We start from the raw sequence: 23,175 nt of genomic DNA, 5'->3' as shown, positions 1-23,175 counted from the left end.
TCAGCACAATAAAGAAAAGTTCACCTTTAACTCTGAAAAAAGATTGATAAGTGTGAACATGGGAGTCACTTTATGTTAAGTAGAAAAACTTCACAGGGAAAGCAGAAAAGAAGTTTTTGTATCCACATTTCATATGGGAAACTTGCTGAAAAGTCAGCAATTCTTTCAAAACGGATATGCATGTTGTAAAGTAGTGCTTACGTAATACAGAATTAAATTGGTAATAGAAAACTTTGTGGACATGCATCGGCTTGTTTAATACTACATGCATGCTCCTTGTTTCAGATTCTGAATTGACTCCTTCTATCACCAACTTGCACTATACCCTCTGGTAAATCCAAAGCCCTTTCCCTACCCACTCCCACCCTTCCACCCCACTGAAACAGATCCCCGAACAAGAAATGCAGTACCCTGACATACTAACGCGAAACCTTATCCCAATATCACCCAAATTTGTGTTCCCTTACTCCCCCCCCCCCACCCCCAAAAAAGAGAAAAACTAATTGCATGTTAGCTTCAACACTCAAAGATAGACACCCATTTAGTTTAGAGCAGTATTTGCCTGTAAAACTAAATGGGTGTCTCCCTGCCCTGCCCCGCCCCCAAAAGATAACCCCTTCATATTGTAAACACACATCAAATCAAAAAATTTAAAAAAAGTTCAGTTTCCAGACGTTTTAATAGCATTTTGTAGTATACATTGTAAAGAAACAACATACAACTTTATTAGGGTCCGATTGATGGTGCAGTCATCATCGTGTAGTGACAATCAAAGATGGGCACAAACCAAAATTAGTCTGGCTTCTCTTTAAACAGTTGGTGACTTCAAAGAGAGCATCACCACATCTCTTGGGTCCCAGACAATCATGGCTGCAGCATGAACAGAACAATGTAATTATACAATGGAAAACCGCAGAGTAGCGCCCTCTATATAAATCCACATAATACATACTAAGTAAGTTTTGAATTTATTTGGAAGTAAGCATTGGGTAAAATAATTACACTCCTTGGTTCAGTAAAGTGTGATGTAAATTGAGTTTTGTTGGAGGGCAAATATCACATGACACTTGCAAAATCTGGGTTTTAGTCTCGGATGGAAAAACACCATATCATAACCAAAGCTGGCTTTACATGGCAGCATTCTAGTCATATAATTGATACATTCTACGTCTTAAGGTCAAACAATATTCTGTTTAAATGGTCTTTCAATAAAGGGGGAAAAAACCTGTTATTGATTATGTTACAACGCTAAGGTTTTTAGAAGCAGATTCTGAAACTTGCCCTCGGATGTGGCCTTTGAGTGAAGGCGAGAGCGTAACAAAGACTCTTCAAGATCTATAGAGTCATAAAACAATACTAAGGGTCTGTTACGGTCAATACATGATTCTGTAATTTATACTTTCACCTTTAAGAGTTTGATATAAAATGCAACTTGGGTAAAATTGACAAAAAAGTTTGTAAGTGATCCCTCCGCATGGCATAGCACTAGGATATTAAAAGGGAATATCACAGTAAGGCAACACAATGTAGGCGCCTACAACGGCATCAACAAATATTGATGATTTTAAAAAAACAACCAGTATAATGATTTTCTGATATTTGTAACCTGCAAGAGGTAACTTAGAGAATCTGCAAATCTAACAACCTTCGCTTTTCATCCGGATACTTGGAAAGCCAAAACATAAAAGTCACATAGATGTGCAATTTCCTTCAGCTTTGAAAAACCCACGAGACCCTTTACAGAAACCAATAGTCAAACAGATCTCATCTGCTCCACACACTGGTTAAAGAATTCAATCCCACAATAACTTTATCTACTTCGACTTGTTTGTTGTTATTACGAATGTGGTTGATGTTTGTTACCACTGTGTAAGTTTCAGGTTGTTAGATTCCCAGATCCTCGACAAGAATGCATATAAATTAACCTCCTGCTCATACACAACCAGTGGTCACGTGTAACTGACTGTTCTGCATATGTACCATCTTACCATCATAAAACCAATCAATTAACAAGTGGATGTGCTAAATGACAAGTAGCTATCCATATTGATTTAGAATTGTGATGATACTAACCCACTCGTCCAGCTCATTCCTTTAAACAGTTACATTCTTGATAGCTATAACAGACTCTTCACCACACGCCTTTAGAACGGTTACCTACATAAAAGACAAAGAAATAATAATTAGTGGCTTCTCGTAAAGTGCCAATACAAGACTATTATTATAATATTAACAGGCATGCAACTGCCCGTTGAAAAAAAAAGAGGAAAATTTTCAAAGGCACAATGCAAGTGCGGAGCGAGGCAGCCGAAACGCCACGGGACATGATACCCACAATGGTACCCTAGAAAATGTTGCGGTTTTTTATGCTCTTAGGTGCTTTTTTAGCATGTACTAGGCTTATTTTACATGATTATAGCTATACACTGTTAATGCCAGGTATATATTAGGCTAAAAAAAAAAATCCGGGAAAAAAGAAAAGAAAAAAAAGGGTTTTTATTCTTGTTCTTTTTTTCGTACGGTTAAAAAACCCCAAAAAACGCGTAATTCCGCGGAAACGTTGCATGAAAAAAACTGTAACGCGCACATATCCACCCTGCTGGGGGTTCCAAGGCGGAGAAAAATCCTGGCAGCGGTGGAATTAAACCTCAGGCCATCGAAATGACTGGTGCTGTGCCTTAAACCAGTGCCTTAGACCGCTCGTCCCTGCTACCCTTAGTCATTGGACTATTAACTTCACTCCTTAAACCATTTAAGCTCTATGGGAGTAAAAAGCCTGTGCTGCTGAGCAGGGCTCAATTTCGGGAAAGGGGGGGGGGGGGGAATTCTACAAGACTGCATGGTTTGTAGCCAGTGTTGAAGCCAAGGTGGGTGGTACAATTCAGCAATGATGCCCCCATATATATAATTATGAAAAATGTTGTTGAACCACTCGCCCTTGGTGGACTATATTGGATTTACTGCATGTAGCTCAAAATTCTTACTGGACCAGCATTGATCTTACAAGACCACAATTAAAATAAGTCAAACAACACTCGGAGAAGATCTATTTCATTTGTGTTTATGTGCAAGTGTACTTCAAAACTCTTGAGAGAGAATTGGAAGGTAATTATCCCACAAATAACATTCTCAAAGTATTTCAGAAATTTGAAAAAATTAATTCTGCCACCACCAGCTTATTCTGAACTGTGCTGCATTTTGTAAGAAGCCTACAAAAACACCAGGGTCGATTTAACAAAGAACTTCGGAACTTAGGACTAGTTCCTAACTTAGGACTAGTCCTGGGAAATATAAAAAACTTAAGGCTAGTCCTAACTTAGGTCGAGAAACTCGCCCAAACTTGAGATAAGACTTGTCTAACTCTTTGTGAGTTCTACCCCAGATGGGCTATGTTACTTACATTAAATGTTTCATCCTTCTCCACCTTTGCGACTATTTCTTTTCCAATATCACCTTCTGGAACCTTCAGATCGTCGCGTGTTTCTCCGGTATCAGTCATAAGGGAGAGGAATCCATCTTCTAAACCAATGCACTGGGGCAAGAAAATCAACCACAAGTTTAACTTTCTAGAATTTAACAGTTTTTCCCAAGAACCAAAAGGGTAAATTTACCATATTTACAAAATTGTATAACATTGAAAAGTTATTAACTAGAACAGGGCGGAATTTCATGGCTCTGCTTACCGTAAGCAAAGAATTGGCACTTATGGAAGCAGGGAATTCCGCTCTTACGGCAAGCATATTAACAGAACTAGAAATTTGGTGCTTGCCAGGTAAGCAAAGAATGGCGACTGAAGCGCAGACAATTGTAAAATGCAGACAGACTAGTGAAAATGACAAGTAAACTGCTCCTGCTTGAAGATTCTGTCAACGTTAATAAGATTGAAAACAACGATTTATTACCTGCAAATCTGTTCGCTTTACATGGGGTACATTCATATTATGGGTTGAAGGGCAGATATCCTCGTACTTCTTGGCATTGAAAATATCTATACCGATCAAATGCACCTGAAACAAGAAGACAGTTATTTGTGTTAACATGAAAAACTGCATACCATGAATGGGCATTAATACATAGTGTTGTTTAAAGGCACTGGACACGTTTGGTCATTGTCAAAGACCAGTATCCTCTTTTGGTGCATCACAGCAACAAAAATCCCAATACCTGTATGCATAAAATGTTCACAGGTTTGTTATTTTATGCATATGTTGAGATACAGCAAGTGTGAAGACTGGTCTTTTACAATTACCAATATTGTCCTGTGTCTTTAAGAAGGGTTCAGTTCCTTTGAGCTTATAAGACTTTACTACTGTATGATCTAAAGGAGAATTGACATTATGTGAGTTTGGGAGCTAAGGTAAACATTAGGCATGTATGCTACGGTTTTGAGAGGGCAAGGGCACCATGGCATTTTTCCTTGGCAAAGGGCACCGTATGAGGAAATTGAAATTTCTACTGGAGCATTTCCAGGGCACCAAGGCAATGACCAGGAGGCATGGAACAATCACCTCCATGAAGTATCAGGCCTGAAACATCCAGCTAAGGAGTACAAAAATTTGCCCAGAACACCCACCTTGGCGTGACCGTGTTTCCCCGTCTTGGATGTGGACATTTCTACCACTTTGCACGGACGGTTTTTCAGCATCACGTAACCATTTTTGCGAAGAGTTGAACACTGAGCGGGATATGTTTCGGAGGCACCAGACTCGCCAGTTGTAAAATCATCATTGTCTTCCATGGTTGATCAAAGCTGTTGACGATTTTGAATACTGGATGCTACGACAACATAAAAAAAAAAGCAAAAACTATGGAATTGCAATGATAGAAAGATTATCAAGAAAATGTCAGTGTTTTAGTGTAGAAACAGATTTTAGTAAAGGCTTTACTTTTTACTCAAATGATACCAATTAGGACACCTAGCTAGGGATGAACCAAAAAAGTAGTTTACAACACAATGTAAGATTCTCCTTGACGTGGTTTTGTTTTTAAAATATGTTTTATTGTTTTAGTTGATGTTAATTATGTGAAGAAAAAATACTGTGTTGAAGATATCAGGATCCAGTCACGTGAAAAAGATTGTCATCAAATTTCAAGTGTGTTTTTTCACACCAAAGACATTAAAATGCCAAACAAACAAATCAACAAAATTGTATTCATCTGCTGGCAATGCTGGGAAGACTTTGTAAATCGTTCATTAATCCTGTAAGTACTGTAAGGTAAAGCATTTTAAAGTTGTCTTTGGACTGAGCTTGAGACTTTGTTTTGTAGACGAATTAAATCATCTAAATTCAATTATTGATTGTAGACAAATTTTGTACATTTGTGATGTCACAGTGGAAAGTATTTTATTAACAGTCATAAACATAACAGGACATTCTTTATTAATCATGATGGGATGTCTGTATTGGGAAAGGTAACTGGGAATACTGTATCCTACAGCCACTTCTTCGGATAACTTTCCGTATGGCGCTACCACTTTATCACTCATTTTTACAAAAAGGGATATCTCATTGAGGTAAATTAGATACTATATTATTTCATATCGAATGAAAACACGGCTGTGTGCAAAAAGTGTACAAACTGGTACCCTGTGCGAGCTTCGTGGTTCCGTGTATGTTTTGTACACAAATCACAAACCGTACCCGCCCTCTTGTGACGCACTCTCGCAAAACGAGGTCGGGTAATTTTCAAAATTGTTGGCAACGGAGTAACACGTACAGTAGATAGGGAATCCAAAATTATGGTAAGAATTTATTATTTTTAACAATTTTTGAGATTGCGGAGTGGATTCTCTGGTCGCCCCCTCGCACACTGATATATCAAAGGACACATAGAGCCTAATTTTGGCGAGATTAAAAAAAAAAAGAAAAAAAAAGAGAGATTTCTGATTCAAAAATTCATTGAACCATGGGTCGTTAAACACGTAAAAGATGTTCGTCTATGAGGTTACGGGAGACGATAGCCGGACGAAACCGAAATAGTTCTAGGAGTAGTCCATACCACATGCCAAACTAGGATAACTTTCTGTATGGCGCCACCACTTTTTCACTCATTTTTACAAAAAGGGATATCTCATTGGAAGGGTTGAAGTAAATTAGATACTATATTATTTCATATCAAATGAAAAAGTGGTGGCGCCACACGCATACGGAAACTTTTCCCCCAAACTTATCTGCCAACTTTTTTAGGAACTTAAAAAAAAAAAGAGACACATGGATGGTCCACTCCTTAGACTTGGTTTACTTACATTACAAAACAAATGCGGAAAATGGGCATAGATCTCAAATGCAACAAGGAAAAAAGGTAAACATAAGAAAAGCAGTTATTAAAATGTTCGTGTGTATTGCGCAATCTCCAGTAAATCCCTATTTTTTTAACCGACAAATGCCAACAGCAGCAGGGGCAAGCACGAGGGCCACAAAACGACATCCACACAACACACACATACACATGACTCAACGTTAACTAAAACACGTTGCTTTTGTAAGTCCACGTACTGCGGTGTACGTACACAAGCACACGAACAAAATACTGAGTTAAGTTGTGAATTTCACTTCAAGAAAAAATAGACCTACATAAAGCTTGTTACAAACTTATAAAATAAATTGGTACAAACATAGATTGAGTATAACAAGTATTATAAAATGATATATAAAAATGTAATGTCCTTCGTCAATATCGGGGAATTTTATGATCAAAAGTTGGTGTTTTACTCACATGTGGCGCCTGCGAACGGAAAAGAGAGTCGACGATGCAGGTACAACGCATGCGCATTCCCAGGCCAACTAAGGTTTGTCTCGGGAGGGGCTACTCAAAATGGTTCAATTGCGATACCCCATGAATTGGAATGATCCGAATAAAAGGGGTGTTCTTCTGTCTTAACTTTTTTCACTGTAGCAATAGGCGTTGTCTGCGAGTGCAATGTATTTATGATAATATATTTTATGATAATTGGACACTTGCAGAACATTGACATCGCTTAGTGGTCAGATACTCATGAAAGTACAAACTCAATAATATTAATTGTTATTCTCTGTCGAAACAAAAACACGTCTAAATTAGGGACCATAGCAAGCTCTGCTTCTAAAAAAATTGATAATAATAATAATAACAACCGTATTTCTATAGCGCCTAACACCGCCAAAAGAAAGTCTCTAAGCGCTCAGAGGAACCAAAAGAATAATTAAGTATAAGATAATTTGAATAGATGTGTTTTGAGAAGAGTCTTGAAACTTGAGATCGCAGTGGCTTGTTTGATGTGTAGAGGGAGAAACTGAAAACTACGTTGACCATACACTTTAAGAATAACGAGGATGTCTTTGTTAGCAGAACGGAGGTTTCTAGTAGGAGTGTATGGAGTTAGTAGATCTTTCAGGTAAGTTGGTCCACTTCCAAGACTGCATTGAAATGTTTGAAGGAGAATTTTGAAGATGATGCGAGAATGAATAGGAAGCCAATGGAGAGATTGCAAAGCTGGAGTAATTGAATCGCGTTTTCTTAACTGGCTGATGATCCCTACCTATAGTATTCATGCAGTGTCATCGTTTGTTTTAGTTCTTCCCTTTTTTCTATGCTGTATCTGTATACTTTACTGACGTACTGCTATGGCGTCTTTTTAGTGATTATTTTCATTTCATTTTATTTAATTTGACTATGTCTCTTTTTTGTTTGATATTGTGAAAAATATATTAACATTGAACCTTGAAAATAATACAAATATTATTGGGTAATCCTGTAATTAAAGCGAGAGTGGCGCTTTCTCTTTAAAATAGTATTTATTTACTTTAAACAAGGTATACTTCTGATTTCCACTGTGCAACAACACACAAACTGTGGGAAGAATGAAATATTTCCCTGAGTGATGGGTTGTTAAAAAGATATACAGTAAAGACAAACAACTAATGCCATATAGCCTTCAAAGTGCATACACAGGATCTGGACAATTCTTACGGACAAGAAAACTGCCAACAAAACGGAAGTAACGACTCATGTTATTTTTGAAGCACATGGGGCATGAAAAAAAAAGGAAAAAAAAAGAAAGAAAAAAAAAAGAAGAAGCCTGAACCATTGCACCTTCGTGGCGGGAAGTTTTAGGAAGTTATATACAAACGACAGTTATATTTTGTTTTGCAGTGTTCTCACTCAAAAACCAAGCGCCCCTATACACGGGGTTTTTTTTATGAGAAAATTTAATTAGCTGTTGCAAACAACTTACCAAAAGGACCAATGGTAAAATTGCAAAACAAAAACGTTAATGGTCTGTCTGACGTTTCGACCTGGCCCTAAGACTAGAGTCTTTCTCGAAGACTTCAAAGAGAATGGCACATGCTATATATAGACCCTATGAAACGTCATTTTTGGAAATGTTTTTTTTTTCGGAAACAATGGATGGGAGATGTTTTTAACATTGTTTCACTTTTTTACAGGATAATTGTGATTGTTAGAGCAATCAAATCAGTAAGAGAACGAAATTTTGATTGAAAGTAAAAGTTTATCGTCACTACTTTAGAACACCCCTGTAAAAATTCTTCTTTAACTCAGCCCAAAACGTCACCTTGTTCCCACAATTCATAGCGCGTGTGCCGACATTTTGTCAGCACAAAGAAAGATCGTTGTGCGAAGGGGAGTAAGATCAGCGCCCGGTAAGAACATCTGCCTAAAAAGATGACTGAGGACTCTGAACAACAGCCTGATGTGGACGAGCAATCGAAAGGGGTATTGCTGGGTAAGATGGTGTAAAAATAAAGATTACAGGTGCTGGCGTTGCTGAGAAAATGGTAAAAAATGACAACTATTTCATCGTGAAATTGCCTTCAAAAACATGGCAGGTGCGAAGTTGATGTGTGTGTGTAGTGGAATGGCATACTGGTACCCGCCCATCATTTTGGGCCATGCTTCTTTTTGGGTTACGCATGGTTTACCAGCGTGAATTAATTGTAATGTGCGCACACTCCCATCTTTGGTTAGGAATGATTGCTCAAAACATTTGCCTATCTATATGGACTGCCAAATTGCGATTCATTTTTGTAACAAAATATGTTTACAACTATAAGTTAACTGATGTAGGAATCTTTCTGCTTTGTTCTTTTATATTCATTATGATTCTATGAATTAAGCCTTTAAGTTTAGGCTATCTATCTATCCTGTCAAGAATTCCAAAGTCTGCTCCTACCTAGCTCGTGGTCGACATTTAAATTTGTTACAAATTTAGAAATTAAATTTCAAAGTGCCTTTAATTAACCTGGTTAGGTTCAAAATCCCTCATAAAATAGTTATCAAATTTAAACTGTTCAGTGTTAAGGCTATATTGTGTATTGGTAAAGAAAGTCCTATCTATGTCATCTGGTCATGTCATGTGTTTGAAAGACTTGCACGGTATTCAAGTTTTTCAACAAATAATTAACTTATTTTGTTGTCAATATTTCTTACCTATAATTATAAAATTTTGGGGGGCCAACACTGTGCGTGCAGTACAGGCAGGGCAACTGTAGAACCATGGTAGAACTCACTAGAAGTGCGGCCTAGCTACATGTAGCTAGACAGGCCTGCCCTGAGTATGTTGAGCCAAGCAAATGGGACAGTTGATATTTATTGCTACTGGTCGTCAATTGTCAGACTTAGTGTTCATCACTATCAGTATGATTTGCATTTCACACATGCCGTGAGTAACTCAAGATTTCCTAAAAATGGGAGTCTTTGCAACTAAAAATGGCCTTGCCCTCTCAAATCAAAGCTGAAATTTCAGGGTTGGTTGGGCAGTTGCCTGCTTTGTTGCTAGTCTGAGTGCAAGCATGTTTCCAGAAGGGGTACATGCACTTACAGAAGCTGATGACGTTTTGTACTGACTAATTGGATAAGCTGGGGATGTAACCTCCCTCTAGACAGAATTGAAAGGATGTTTTCAAACAACCCTTTTTTTGAATGAACTTATTTTAAAATTAAGTAAAGCATTTTATTTCTTTTCAATGTTTTTTACAGCCAGCGGCGTCACGGGCACAGTCAAGTGGTTTAATGTAAGAAGTGGCTACGGTTTCATCAACCGGTAGGTTTTATTGTTTCTTTCTTTTTTAAGTTGTAGATAAAGAATGCAGCACAAAATGTCATAGCAAGACATACAACTTTCATCTGATCAGCTGACTTCCTCTTTATTAGTAGAAAACTCAAGAACAGTATGCTTCATAAAGTTGAAGTAGTTTCAGTAATTCAGGCTTGATATTTTTCTAATCGGTGGAAATTTACATTTCGCCGTCTGGTGTATTTTGGTGCTTTGGGGGAGGGGGATAAGAAAAACTGTAGTTAAATAGCCTGAACTCTACATAAGCCTACACCATAAGTCAGCTCTTGTACTCAAAAACATTGTCCTACTTTTCTCCAAGGACCAAAGATCCTGGTTAAAATCATGTTAAATACTAAATAATAATAACCTTACCTATATACCGCTTTTTACAAAGCGATACAAAGCGCTTACGAAATACAATAGCAACCAAACAAAAAGGTAAACTACATGTCATAGAGCGATAGTAGAAACAAATACATCAATAGTTTTTTTGATATTTTATTTCAAATTCTCTTTTCATTTCATTTGCAGGGACGATACGCAGGACGACATCTTCGTCCATCAGGTAAACTTTTTTTTAAATTTCTGATATGTTTTGAAAGCGGTAGAGATCATGAAACTCAAGTTCTGATCAGATGTCTGAGTCATCAGAGTGTAGGCACAAATTTGGGTACAGACACTTGGGTCCAGTTCCTGGACGCTATAAATGCTTCTCATCACCCAGTGTTAAAGGGGTACCTATGTGGGTATAGGTTTATTGATGTGAATTATAAGCAACCTGCACTTATTTGGCTGTTGGTGCTGCATACTCCTAAGGAGTTGAGATGGTTTCAGAAATAATTGAGGCCCAATAAACAGGGATGTGAACAACATCATGTTATTTTATGCACATGTTGAGATACCCCAAGTGGGAATACTGGTGTTTGACATTTACCAAAAGTGTCCAATACCTTTTAAAATTGTTTACAAAATTCCTATTACTAGTAGAACTAAACCATGTGCATCTCTGTCTTCCTTCTTTATAATAGACCGATCCACTAAGCTCCGCCCCATTGCGTATTGACCAATCACAATGCAACGGAGGTCCGACAAATAAGGTCCGACAAATAAGGTCCGACATGCGTGCGCGTATCTTGGCGCGCGCGGCAGAGTTGTGCAGAAAGGCATTCGAGAGCCCCACGTGTTCTTGCTCACAAGTGCGTTGTGGGCAGAGCCTACTGGATCGGTGTATTGTTGGTGAACCAGAAACCCTCGGATAGAATGTTTACTGTCAACCATTGATAATACTCGAAGTTCTCCACAATACTGTGAAGACAAAAAAGAGGGGGGATCACAAACTGGAGATTTTAAAATTTAAAGTGATCAATGCTGATTTGAGTGGATGTTTGTTCTTGTTTTCTAGACCGCCATTTCTAAGAACAATCCCAAGAAGTACCTGCGCAGTCTTGGGGATGGTGAGACAGTTGAGTTTGATGTGCTCGCTGGAAGAAAGGTAAAATCATAGAAGGGGCTAGTTAAGCCATTTTCGATTTGTAGAGAGGGCACTTCCATTAGAAAACTTTTGAAGGGGCGCCAAGGCCAAACTTTTCTTGTGTCTGCCACTTTCTTTAAACAAATTTGTTTAAACTGTAGTTGCATGCACGGTTAAAGAAGTGTTTTACATCTGCATTAGGCCTGGGCGAATTATTCGAATATCCGGTTAAAGGCGAATAGGTTTTCCTATTCGTAACCGCGAATGCCTTTTTTTTTTCTCAACCGGATATCCGCATAGGGCGCGAATACCTATTTATAAACCGGATAGTTCTGTAATTACAACCAAGAAACCAGATATTCTTTAATATCCGAATATCCGCGGACGTCTGGTGACAACTGATAGGAATGTTTTGTCTGAATCCTTATGAAACGTCTATTAAGACAGCATAAAACAGCATAAATTAAGTATTTAATTATGCTCACCTCCGTGGAGAGCTAAAACAATGACATTTCTGGCGTAGTTTGATCAAAGATTTCAAAAGTTTTCCTTCACGTAGAGTCAATCACGATCAAAAGAAAAAGCAAATCGCCATCTTTAAATTAGATCTGGTTATTTTTATGAATGAACCGAGTGACACTGTCTAAAACGAATATCAATCCGCCCAAAAGATCTCATTCACAAATGAACAGCGCCCTCTAGCGGCAAAAACCCTACTTTTTTTTTTAGCCCCCTCTAGCTAAAAAACTATTCGAATATCCGGTTAATTTCCGATAGTTGGCCAACGGTATCCGAATATCAAAATTTCACTATTTGCCCAGCACTAATCTGCATGTGGGTACTGTTTGTTTTAGGGCCAAGAAGCCAGTAATGTGACTGGTCCTGACGGTTCCGCAGTACAGGGAAGCAAGTACGCCCCAGACAGACGTCGATTCCGTACTCGCCGTAATTACTACAGTCGCCGTAAGGATGGAGAGGACGGTGAGGAGCAGGAAGAGGGTGGTACCTCAGAGGGCGGGGACAACACAGAGGGGCGTCGCCCTCCGAGATCAGGAAGAGGAAGAGGAGGCGGAAGAGGGAGATACCGTAATCGTGGTTACCGTCGTCCAGCAGGGGACTCTGATGAAGCTGGTGTCAAGGTAAGCTACATTTAAAGGCAGTGGACACTATTGGTAATTACTCATAATAATGATTAGCATAAAACCTTTCTTGGTGACGAGTAATGGGGAGAGGTTGATAGATAAAACATTGTAAGAAACGGCTCCCTCTGAAGTGCCATAGTTTTCGAGAAAGAAGTAATTTTCCACGAATTTGATTTCGAGACCTCAGATTTAGAACTTGAGGTCTCGAAATCAACCATCTAAACGCACACAACTTCGTGTGACAAGGGTATTTTTTTCTTTCATTATGATCTCGCAAGTTCGATGACCGATTGAGCTCAAATTTTCACAGGTTTGTTATTTTATGCATATGTTGAGATACACCAACTGTGAAGGCTAGTCTTTGACAATTACCAATAGTGTCCACTGACTTTAAAGGCATTGGTAAATACTTGTCAGCATAAAAACTTACTTGGTAACAAGCAATGGAGAGCTGTTGATAATATAAAAGATTTTGAGAAACGGCTCCCTCTGAAGTAAAATAGTTTTCGAGAAAGAAGTAATTTTCCACTAAACTGTTTGAATTTGAATGAAAGACCTCAGAATTTGATTGTCATTTTCCACTAAAACATTTGAATTTGATTTCGAGACCTCTGAATTTGATTTTGAGATCTCAATATCAAGCATCTGAAAGCACACAACATTGTGTGACAAGGGTGTTTTTCCTTCCATTATTATCTTGCAACTTTGTCGACCAGTTGAGTTCAAATTTACACAGGTTTCTTATTTGTGCATACATGTAGGTTGAGATACACCAAGTGAGAAGACTGGTCATTTACAATATTACTAATAGTGTCCAGTGCCTTTAAACTCTTAGAGACAATAGTGGCTGCAAGGGGCTTGTACCAAAATGCCCAGAGAGGCCACAATATTTGACCATCTTTTGCTCAAACAATGGAGGGCAAAGAAAACGTTTGGGATTGATTTGACATTTTCTAATGTTTCTCATGTAAACATAGAATGTACTCAAAAACAAAACCATGTGTTTCTGTTTCTCATTAATTTTCCAGAAAATTACCTGAAAATAGCAATGCAAAAAAATCAACATAATTAGCAATGTCTGGGCGTATGGAGATTGTACAGAAATGAATGGCTTAAAGGATTTGGGTACTTTTTCAAAATGTCCACAGATTTACCCGGTACATTAAACTTACAGGGTTTGAAAATAACGATAGCGGAAAGCTGCCCTTCAAATATTACTAACTAAGGTTGTGTAGTTTTTGAGAAATGACTAAAACAAGTCACAAAATAATTTTGGTCTCATGAGACCAAAATTATTTTAGCATGTAAAATCCCCTTAACCAGTTACATGTATGATATTATACCAAAACCATAGCATAACTGGTCAATACGTTTTTACATGCTAAAACTGAGACGAAAATTATTACTTTTACTCATTTCTCAAAAACTACAGCACCTCAGTAAGTAAAATTTCAAGGGAAGCTTCCTACTATCATAATCTTCAAATCTGTGGACATTGTGTTTTTTGTTAGGAAAAAGTACGTATACCCTTTAAAGGAGCATAAATGATTTATGTGTGTTGAGCAAAGATTTGTAACGAGACAATACAGAAATAGTTAAAATCTAATGTGAACTTTTTGAGAAACTTGTCGCTTTATAACCAACGAATAATCTTTTTAAAACTATTTTTTGCATAATTGTCTATCTTATTCACAGAAAGAGAACGGTGACAAAGAAGATGGCGTGGATTCGGAGAAACCCCGTCGCCGTTACCGTCCACGTTATCGTAACTACAGACAGCAACGTCGCCAGGAAGGAGACGAGGAAGGAGGTGGTGGTGATGAGAATAAAGAGAACGAGGGAGAACAGCGCCCTCAACGAAGACGTTACCGCAGGCGCAGACCTCCAGGTGCACGCAACGAAAAGCAAGGCTCTGCTGGAGAGGTAAGTTGTATTTTATTAAAGGTACGCGACTATTTTTGTAGTAATCCTGGCTGCACAATTAACTGAGTAATTGAACACAGTAGTCTCGGCTGAACACAGTAGTGTCGGCTGAACACAATAGTGTCGGCTGAACACAGTAGTGTTGGCTGGTCTAAGCAATTAAAAGTCGCTGCTACAAAACTCGTCGCCCAGGCCTAATGACTTGCATGTTTTTTTTTTTCACCTTATAGGGAAGCCCATCTGGTCCTAAAGAGGAGCACACTGCACCAGAAGCTACCGAAGTCAAGGAGTAAGTAACACCAAGTTAGGCCAGGCAGACAGACACCCACAAACACGCCCACATAGAACCCAGGGGATAGCAACATCATGTGGGATCAAACATCCTGCAAATAATGACCATCGGATATTATTTTCAGACACGAGGGATTTGGAAGGCAAATGATAACGAACACACTCGCTGTCTGTGGAGACGATTGGTGAAATTAAGGTAGTTGGCATTTGTGATCCATAGTTGGGAAGTTGTACAACTTAAGGCCTGTTTTTATATCAGCCGTATGTAGTATTTGGAATGTATTACTATCAGAAACTCAGCACAATCTTTTCAAACCGGTTAAAAAAAAAAGAAATAGTTAAGAGACTTCCAAGAAACTCCAACCTGTAGAGGATTACAAACTCTGCCTACAATGTGTACGTATAATACCATGACGTTACATTTAGCTCTGGTATCAATGTACCTACCAATAATTTTGCAGGTGTTTTATGCACCTGTCATGAGACGCCTGGTGTAAACTGGCCGTCTGCGGCATGTTAACTAAAAACAGTACTTTATGGCGGATAATTTACCCTGAAGGATACACAAAACCTTTTGCAATATTTGGCAATTTGCAATGACTATTTTATAAAGAAACCAAAGTCATAGAAATATAAGAACTACTTAATAAATTGAGGCCAAACAATTGGACAGTATTAAAAAAAACCAGTTACAGACACTTCCAATAGCTAATATCGTCAGACCTTGATGCCATGGAAACAATATTGAATACTTTTTGGGGAATAACTTTTAAGATCGTAAGTCCTGGCACTTCGTAGAGCAGACGTTAATGTATTTGTAGTTGAGGTATATGTGTCATTTTGGATCGGACCGATTTGGCTGTGGTTTTGTAGTACAAAACCCAGGTATCTGCCAACAAGTTGTATTTCATTTTGTAGGACATTTTTGTACCAAATTTGACGAATTTGACTAAAAAGTTAATTTTGAAAAGTTTCATTTTGTATCTGAAATCCGTCTTGAAAAAAAAAGAGAGAAGACAAATTGCATTTGCTGCATTAAAAGTTTTGTTTTGGGGATAGTATTTTTTGAATTTTGGGGGATTAGAAATTCTGATCTATAAAAAAAAAATGAAATTATTTAAAGAAAAAAATGAAAACTTAAATAAGTTTGAAAGATTCAAATTTTGTTTTGGCAGGTGCCAGGCCAAAGGTCAATTTTCTTATTTAATTCCCTGCGGCTTTGAGGACTATAGTTCCTAATTTTTGGCACTTTTGTTATTCCTGCATAATTTCTTTCCATTTCATTTTCTACCATCTATAGCAGGAGATCTCATTTGTGATAAATATAAGACTTCTTTGTAAAGACCTTAGAAGCTACAACACAAATCCGAATGAGGCTCAAAAAAATAAACACCATGTTTGAGCAAAGAAACATTTTGTGTTTTTGTAATGTTCTTATTGTGTTCTATTATTTTTTGTTTTATGTATCAATGATCTTAACTGATAAAACAAGGACGGTGAGGTTGTAGTAGCACTTAAAGACACTGGACACTATTGGTAATTATCAGACTAGTCTTCACAGTTGGTGTATCTCAACATATTCATAAAATAAACCCGTGAAAATTTGAGCTCAATCAGTCGTTGAACTTGCGAGATATTAATGAAAGAAAAAACGCCCTTGTCGCACCATGGTCACACGAAGTTGTGTGCTTTCAGATGCTTGATTTCAAGACCTCAAATTCTAAAACCGAGGTCTCGAAATCAAATTCGTGGAAAATTACTTTTTTTCTCGAAATTTACGTCACTTCAGAGGGAGCTGTTTCTCACAATGTTTTATACTATCAACCTCTTAGTCTCCCAATTACTCATAATCGATAAAGGTTTTATGATACCGGTAATAATTATTTTGAGTAATTACCAATAGTGTCCACTGCCTTTAAAGGCACTGTATTTGTTGGTAATATACTTGAAATATATATTAGCGTAAAACCTTTCTTGGTAACGAGCAACGGAGAGCTGTTGATAGGATAAAACATTGTGAGAAACGATTCCCTTTGAAGTAACATAGTTTCTCACTAAATCAATAAAAGACTTCAGGCCAGAAGCCTTTTATTCCTATCTGAAAGCACACTATTTTGTACAATGCATATGTTGGGATACACCAAGTGAGAATACTGGTCTTCGACAACTACCCAACGTATTCAGTGCCTTGAAAAACTAACTAATTACATAATACAAAAACTCCATGTTTGAGCAAAAAACTGAACTTATTTATTACAAAATACTGTACAAAACACATTTCCCAGTTAAAAAAAACATTAGTTTCATCAGGTTGGCTTAGTGGTTTCTTTGCTTGCCCTTCCCCTGTGGACCCCGGTTTGAATCTCACCTTGGACTGGAGGTTGTAAATAAAGACCTTTTGCAGCGTCACAGCCCAAGTTTTTTCCAACCAAAGTTGGGAAAGTATGGAAAGGCATAAATGCAAATAAAAAACAGATCGCTACGGTTTGTAACAATGTTACAAAAATATTCAAACATTGTGTTGATTTTGTTGAAAACAAAACAAATAATTACGGGAGGTATTTTATTTAATATTGAAAGTTTGCAGTAATCTTAAATTTTGTTAAAAACATCTAGTAATACAATTGAGTGTTTTACAAACATGTGGCCGTCCATGCCAACCAAGGGGGATTTGCTACAACAAAAGAAAGGTCTATAATATGGGATTTAGGTTTTCAGTCCCTACCCGATTGCGAGTGGGTTTCCCCATTGAGATGTTTCTCCAACATCTAAAACTGAACATTTCTTCCCTGTTATTGGCACTGATTGTTATTTGGTATGTGTAATGAAATAGATAAAGCAGTCTCCGCAGAGATGTTACATGGGTTTATTTGTAGAAGCAATAGGGCCTCAGGGTTGCATTTTTAAGAAAATTTAAATGGTCTTTTTTTTCTTTTTTCTTCTTTTAGTATGGGTTTGTGGAAAAAACAAAAATCGCAAAAAAACGTCACCATTGGGCAGATTTAAATACATGTACAGTGTGGAGGGAAATATTGGTTGAGAATTTAACAAAGGGCAAACTCAAAGAGAAATCTAAGAAATAAAGAAACTCAAGAAGTAGGAGACTTTTGCGGCTCTGAGCGTGCGCGCACATGCTCAGTACTGCGCGTAGGTCTGAGCATGCGCAATACTGTGAAAGCGGACTGTCTAAAAGTCTCCGTCCAATTGGAAGCAAGATCACAATGTGCCACCATTGTTTGGTTTCCCGGCTACGTAGGTACTATCATAGTACCTAATTTGTTATCAAGAATGGGGCCAGCCTATTTCCTTTTCAGCCTCAGTATGAGCCAGCCTCATGAAGGAGCGCCATTTTGAGGAAACGTTCATGGCACAGGCGGTCAAACATTGCCGATAGCGTTAAACAGTGCCCTCTATAGTCCATCGCTGACAATACATCTTGTCCGTCCGTCCGTCCGTCATGGCAATGTACTTGTTACACCACTGAGTTTGTTTAATGTTCACATTTCTCCACACTGTGATATTACAACAGGTAGCTTGGGTTTGTTGTTTGGTCCTGTCGGTACACTCTGAAAAAAAGAGAGATGTTTAGACTTAGAGAATGATTATTTATAAAACCAATTGCTTTTTGCCAACTTACATGAAATTATATTGGAATACATGTACTTGTATTTGAAATGAGCAAAGGTGTAAAAAAAGTCCTACTAACACTTACATACTATTTCAGTTTCATTTTGTTTATTTTATTACAGGCACTGGAAACCTTCGGTTTATTGTCAAAGACTAGATTTCTCACCTGATGTATCTCAACATATGCATAAAATAACGAACCTGGAATTCTTTTTAGCTCTATTGGTCGTTGAAGTTGCATGATAATAATGGAAGAAAAAGCACTCTTGTCACACAAAGTTGTTTGCTTTCAGATGCTTGATTTCGACACCTTAAAATCTAATTCTGAGGTCTCAAAATCAAATTCGTGGGAAAATTGTTTTTTTTTCTCAAACTTCGTTACTTCAGAGGAAGCAGTTTCTCATGATGTTTTATACCATCAACAGCTCTCTCCATTGCTCGTTTCCAAGTATATTTTTATGCTAACAACTATTTTGATTAATTACCAATAATGTCCAGTGCCTTTAAAAACAAACAAAAGCAGGTGTCCTGAAACACACAGTGATCCTTAGTAGTAAATTCAGCATAATATAAATGTTCTGCAAAAAAAAACAAATAAAGTAAAAACTAACCTCAATCTTCCTCAATACAAGAAGTCCATCCGTAACTTTCCCAAACACAACATGTTTTCCATCTAAGAAATCACACTTGGCACATGTGATGAAGAACTGGCATCCATTTGTGCTCGGCCCTGAGTTTGCCTGGATATTCATACAAGTTAAGGAATTATTAAAACAAAATCATTGTTTACGGATAAACCGATTATTTATCAGATAAACCATTATTTATTTAGCCCATAGCTAAGATTGATCACTACTGCAAATCACTCTCCACGTGATGTCCCAATACAAAATATTTGGTTATATGCCTTGAAATCCATTCTTGAAGGGACACAGCTAAGGTAAATCTGGATTTGGGAAGGGTATGGTCAAGTTTTAGAGGACGTAGACCACTCAACTACATCAACGTGATCGGTAGAGATACAGAGTCTAAAAATGTGGACCTTTCAAACATGATGATGAATAAACACCTCTGGGCTCAATTTCATGGAGCTGCTTAAGTACAAAATTTTGCTTAAGCAAACAAAATCCTTGCTTAGTAAAATCAGATTCCCGGCCAAGACTCCACTCAATTATTATATGCAAAGTAAACAACAGCTAAATACCACAAGCAATGTATATGGCATGAAATTTTGGAGAGTAACATGTGTAAAATAAGCAAGCTATCTTCAGGCTTAAACATTTTTTTTTACTTCAGCGGCTCTATGAAATTGGCCCCTGGTGTGCATTGTGAATGGAATCTCGGTTGCGACCGCTAAAGGATGATCGTCAAGTTCCAGGCCATGAACTTCACTCTTGAAGGGGCACGGCAATATTCCTCTGGTAAGGGGCACTTTAATGAGGAACGTCTAAAATTGAATTGGAACTTTGCAAAGGGCACCACTATAGGGCACCATGGCAATTGCTGTGGGTGTTTCGAGGCCTTTGGTTATTGACAACTCATCTCGTCCTTTGGATGGGACGTAAAGCCGTTGGTCCCATGTGTTGTGTAACGCATGTAAAAGAACCCAGTGCACTTATCGAAAAGAGAAGGGGTTCGCCCCGGTGTTCCTGGTTGTGGCTGCTTAATGCGCCGTAGCACCTTGTAAACCCTTATAAGTGCTACATAATTGGGTCTCAGAATCCATCACTGCAATAACCTATCTTTCTGAAAGTTTGTATATACTCAGTGCCTTGAGTACCTTGTTTGGTAGATACTTGCGCTATATAAGACTTCGATATTTATATATTTATTTATTTTATCTCAAGATGAATCTTAGTGCTTTGGAATTATTGCCCTGGCCTTCAAAATTGGCCTTCAGAAACAAAATTGTAGAATGATTTACCATAGATAGAAGGCCTGGGGAGTCATGTTTTAACTTAAAATTTTCATCTGGAAAACAGGAACCATTGTAGATGCATGCTGATCCCGTACCATCGCCCTAAAGAAAACAAAATAATTACAATAAATGCAGCAAATTATGAGGGAACTTCGAAGGAAGGTACTGAATGAAGCACTGGTACTTCAATGGTGCTTTGGCGTTGCATTATTATGGCTCTTTGCTGGGAACCAGGGCCTAATTTCATAGAGCTGCTAAGCACAAAAATTTGCTTAACATGAAATTTCTTCCTTGATAAAAACAGGATTACCAACCAAATTTCCATTTGATGCATATTGCCTGTTACTGGTATTCAGCTGTTGTTTGCTTATCCTGAAAATCATGTGGAAATTGTTGTGCTAAGCAGCTCTATGAATTTGGGCCCTGGCCAGGTGCTGCCAATAACCAAAACAAAAGAGGTTTAAAAATTTAAGGGTGGGCTAGTTTTTCCAATCAAATTTTTACAAAAATACTAGGAGGAAACTTCACACGAAATGAACAAGAATGAACAGTCAAATTAATATGAGTGATTTCCTTCAAGTTGATCTTTAAAAATAATTATGATTAGCCTGGGCTTCAAAAAGACAAAATCTCAGAGCGGAATTATTTCTCACATCAATGTTAAAATGTCAATGTTGATGTACCTTGATAAAATCACCTCCTTGGATCATGAAATCTTTAATGACACGATGAAAAAGAGCTCCTTTATATCCTATCGGAGTTGACTTCTCATCTCTGCAAAGTAACATAAATAAAATTGATTGGTTATAAAATGTATAATTTTAATAGTTGAATATAATACAAATAACTTGGTTTGCGGTAACACCATGTGTGTATCTACTTGCCAGGTAGAGTTTGTTCTTAGAGAACTGTCTTTCGTATTCTACTACCGCGGAGTAGATTTATTGGATGTTCGGGGGACTTCTCAGTTCTCTGAAAAGAACTGCCCTGCTTTTTAACTACTACCCCGGCACAAGGTATAGAAAATTAGCTGGATCTACTACTTTAGCTTATAGGATCGTAATTAACTGCATTACCGCGGAGTCAGTTCTTGAAGTGGTCTCAACGTTCCGACTAGCTTTCTCTAGTCATTGTCAGGTATAGTTAGTTGCCTTGAACAAGTCGTAACCCAAATCCTTCCGATAATTGAAACCAGAATTCCACTTTTCAAAATGAAAACACCTGTCAAAATTGACACAGATATAATCTCAAGCTATAAATCATCAAGGAGGAGGGTCAAGTATTATTATTTCAACTTGATAATTTAATCTTAATATTAACTATAGTTTTTTATATTCTGTATCTGTATCTGTATTAAACACCTGTTGAGGTTGTTGTCGTATGTCGGATAGGGTTCTACACGCAACGCAGCTTGGCAAACCATTAGTTGTTGTAATGCGCTTTTTCTGTCACTTGGTGGATGTTGATAGAGTCTAGCACACCTTAAATGACTTAAGGTCAGGTTCTTCTTAATTTGGACCAACTTAATAATAAACTTCAACCAAATCATCAGACGAGATTTTACCTGTACTCTCCTGTGCAAAACTGCCTAAAATTCTCAGCAGTTTTAGGAACAACGTGGGCAAAAAGTTCCATCTTCATCCTTCCAATGTCCTTTATTAAAAAACAAAACATAAAAAGCTTAAAGTGGATATTGGACTACATACATACTTTCAGCAATTTTAAAGAATGTTCAAATCATTTTTAACACAATTAATCAAAAGTTTGTAAATTATAATTTTTACAAATTATTAATTTAAAGCCATTATACATGTTATACACTTTCGGTAAACAGTATTGTCCAAGTCTCACACTTCATGTATCACAACTTGTATATAAATGAACAAACCTGTGAAAATTTAGGCTCAATTGGTCATCGGAGTCAGGAGAAAATAACGGGAAAACCCACTCTTGTTCCGCCATGTCATGACATGTGTTTAAAATAAATCCGTAATTCTCGCTAACGAGAATTTATGTTGTTTTACCGTTTTCTTAGAAAGTAAAGCATTTCATGGATTATAATATTTTTAGAGAAGTCTTTCACCATTACCTTCTGTAAACCCTGTAAATTGTTTGTAAATCTGTGAACTTTTTTTTTCTGTACCGAAAGGGTCAAATGGATTTTAAAGTAAAAACTTTGTTTTTTATTTTATACAAATCTAGTTTTATCACCACTACGAACTAGTAGGCCTATTACTACTCTCTCTTAGTACCCGAGTACTACTGTACTACTAAACGTACGGTAAGTACTAGCATAACATATTTTAATGCAAGTGTGTGGATAAATAAATTGAAATTCTACACTTACTTACTTTAATATTATTATACTAATTAGTTTTTATCTGAATATTGAAAGAAGAAATAAATAACCATCAAACACGAAAGAGGGCGCCCTAATGCTTTAGTGGCGCTAGTGCAGTGCGCAATGCATGTAAAGCACTACACATAATATCAATTTTCGGGTAAAATCATCAATCAGAAAATTTTTTCACACAGATAGTTCGGTCCCCTACGTTGTAATTTACATGTTACATGCCATTGATTGTAATTCCATACCTGTCCTCCGACAGAAACATCGAAGAAAACTATGGGATTTTCAGGAGACGACACGTTACCCGCCATCTTTGATATTATAAAACTGGTATCCGAAACACAGCTTTATCTACATTGCATTTTCTTTATCATTGCATTATCAGGCCGGATACCA

The 23,175-nt window shown here is 37.5% G+C and overlaps 3 protein-coding genes across 4 annotated transcripts; 1 reads left to right on the top strand and 2 right to left on the bottom strand.

Annotated features, from left to right (window-relative positions):
• Positions 1–660: 660 nt before the first annotated feature.
• On the bottom strand, positions 661–6,782 carry LOC139950386 (eukaryotic translation initiation factor 5A-2-like). 2 transcript variants are annotated; one of them, XM_071949019.1, is made up of 6 exons: positions 6,718–6,782; positions 4,574–4,776; positions 3,903–4,007; positions 3,401–3,532; positions 2,074–2,157; positions 661–870 (listed from the first exon to the last, which is right to left on the bottom strand). In XM_071949019.1, exons 2-5 carry the CDS (start codon positions 4,736–4,738, stop codon positions 2,095–2,097), a joined length of 465 nt encoding a protein of 154 aa, XP_071805120.1. In that variant the 5' UTR covers positions 4,739–4,776; positions 6,718–6,782; the 3' UTR covers positions 661–870; positions 2,074–2,094. The 2 variants fall into 2 exon arrangements, with proteins under 2 accessions (XP_071805120.1, XP_071805119.1); XM_071949018.1 differs by having other exon boundaries at positions 661–2,157.
• A 1,790-nt stretch (positions 6,783–8,572) lies between these two features.
• On the top strand, positions 8,573–16,295 carry LOC139950421 (uncharacterized). Its single transcript, XM_071949095.1, has 7 exons — positions 8,573–8,725; positions 9,979–10,042; positions 10,589–10,622; positions 11,460–11,549; positions 12,383–12,667; positions 14,366–14,593; positions 14,824–16,295. The coding sequence occupies exons 1-7, from the start codon at positions 8,665–8,667 to the stop codon at positions 14,884–14,886; spliced, it is 825 nt and encodes a 274-aa protein (XP_071805196.1). The 5' UTR covers positions 8,573–8,664; the 3' UTR covers positions 14,887–16,295.
• On the bottom strand, positions 16,136–23,096 carry LOC139950422 (peptidyl-prolyl cis-trans isomerase H-like). Its single transcript, XM_071949096.1, has 6 exons — positions 23,025–23,096; positions 21,994–22,082; positions 21,113–21,203; positions 20,436–20,531; positions 19,123–19,251; positions 16,136–18,450 (listed from the first exon to the last, which is right to left on the bottom strand). Exons 1-6 carry the CDS (start codon positions 23,088–23,090, stop codon positions 18,382–18,384), a joined length of 540 nt encoding a protein of 179 aa, XP_071805197.1. The 5' UTR covers positions 23,091–23,096; the 3' UTR covers positions 16,136–18,381.
• Between the last annotated feature and the right edge of the window lie 79 nt (positions 23,097–23,175).

Source organism: Asterias amurensis, chromosome 18 (genome assembly GCF_032118995.1).
Source record: "Asterias amurensis chromosome 18, ASM3211899v1".
Taxonomy (NCBI): Eukaryota; Metazoa; Echinodermata; class Asteroidea; order Forcipulatida; family Asteriidae; genus Asterias; species Asterias amurensis.
Note: the sequence above shows the minus strand (reverse complement) of the source record. Positions and strands in the feature narration are given on the sequence as shown.

Excerpts from the sequence above, each read along its gene's own strand:
- LOC139950386 (XM_071949018.1), bottom strand. The coding sequence starts at position 4,738 with ATGGAAGACAATGATGATTTTACAACTGGCGAGTCTGGTGCCTCCGAA. Across the intron at positions 4,008-4,573 it reads GGAAACACGGTCACGCCAAG|GTGCATTTGATCGGTATAGA; the intron begins GTGGGTGTTCTG and ends TTCTTGTTTCAG. Across the intron at positions 3,533-3,902 it reads TAAAGCGAACAGATTTGCAG|TGCATTGGTTTAGAAGATGG; the intron begins GTAATAAATCGT and ends TTCTTGCCCCAG.
- LOC139950421 (XM_071949095.1), top strand. The coding sequence starts at position 8,665 with ATGACTGAGGACTCTGAACAACAGCCTGATGTGGACGAGCAATCGAAA. Across the intron at positions 10,623-11,459 it reads ACGACATCTTCGTCCATCAG|ACCGCCATTTCTAAGAACAA; the intron begins GTAAACTTTTTT and ends CTTGTTTTCTAG. Across the intron at positions 11,550-12,382 it reads ATGTGCTCGCTGGAAGAAAG|GGCCAAGAAGCCAGTAATGT; the intron begins GTAAAATCATAG and ends TGTTTGTTTTAG.
- LOC139950422 (XM_071949096.1), bottom strand. The coding sequence starts at position 23,090 with ATGGCGGGTAACGTGTCGTCTCCTGAAAATCCCATAGTTTTCTTCGAT. Across the intron at positions 22,083-23,024 it reads ATGTTTCTGTCGGAGGACAG|GACATTGGAAGGATGAAGAT; the intron begins GTATGGAATTAC and ends TTTTTAATAAAG. Across the intron at positions 21,204-21,993 it reads TTTTGCACAGGAGAGTACAG|AGATGAGAAGTCAACTCCGA; the intron begins GTAAAATCTCGT and ends GTTACTTTGCAG.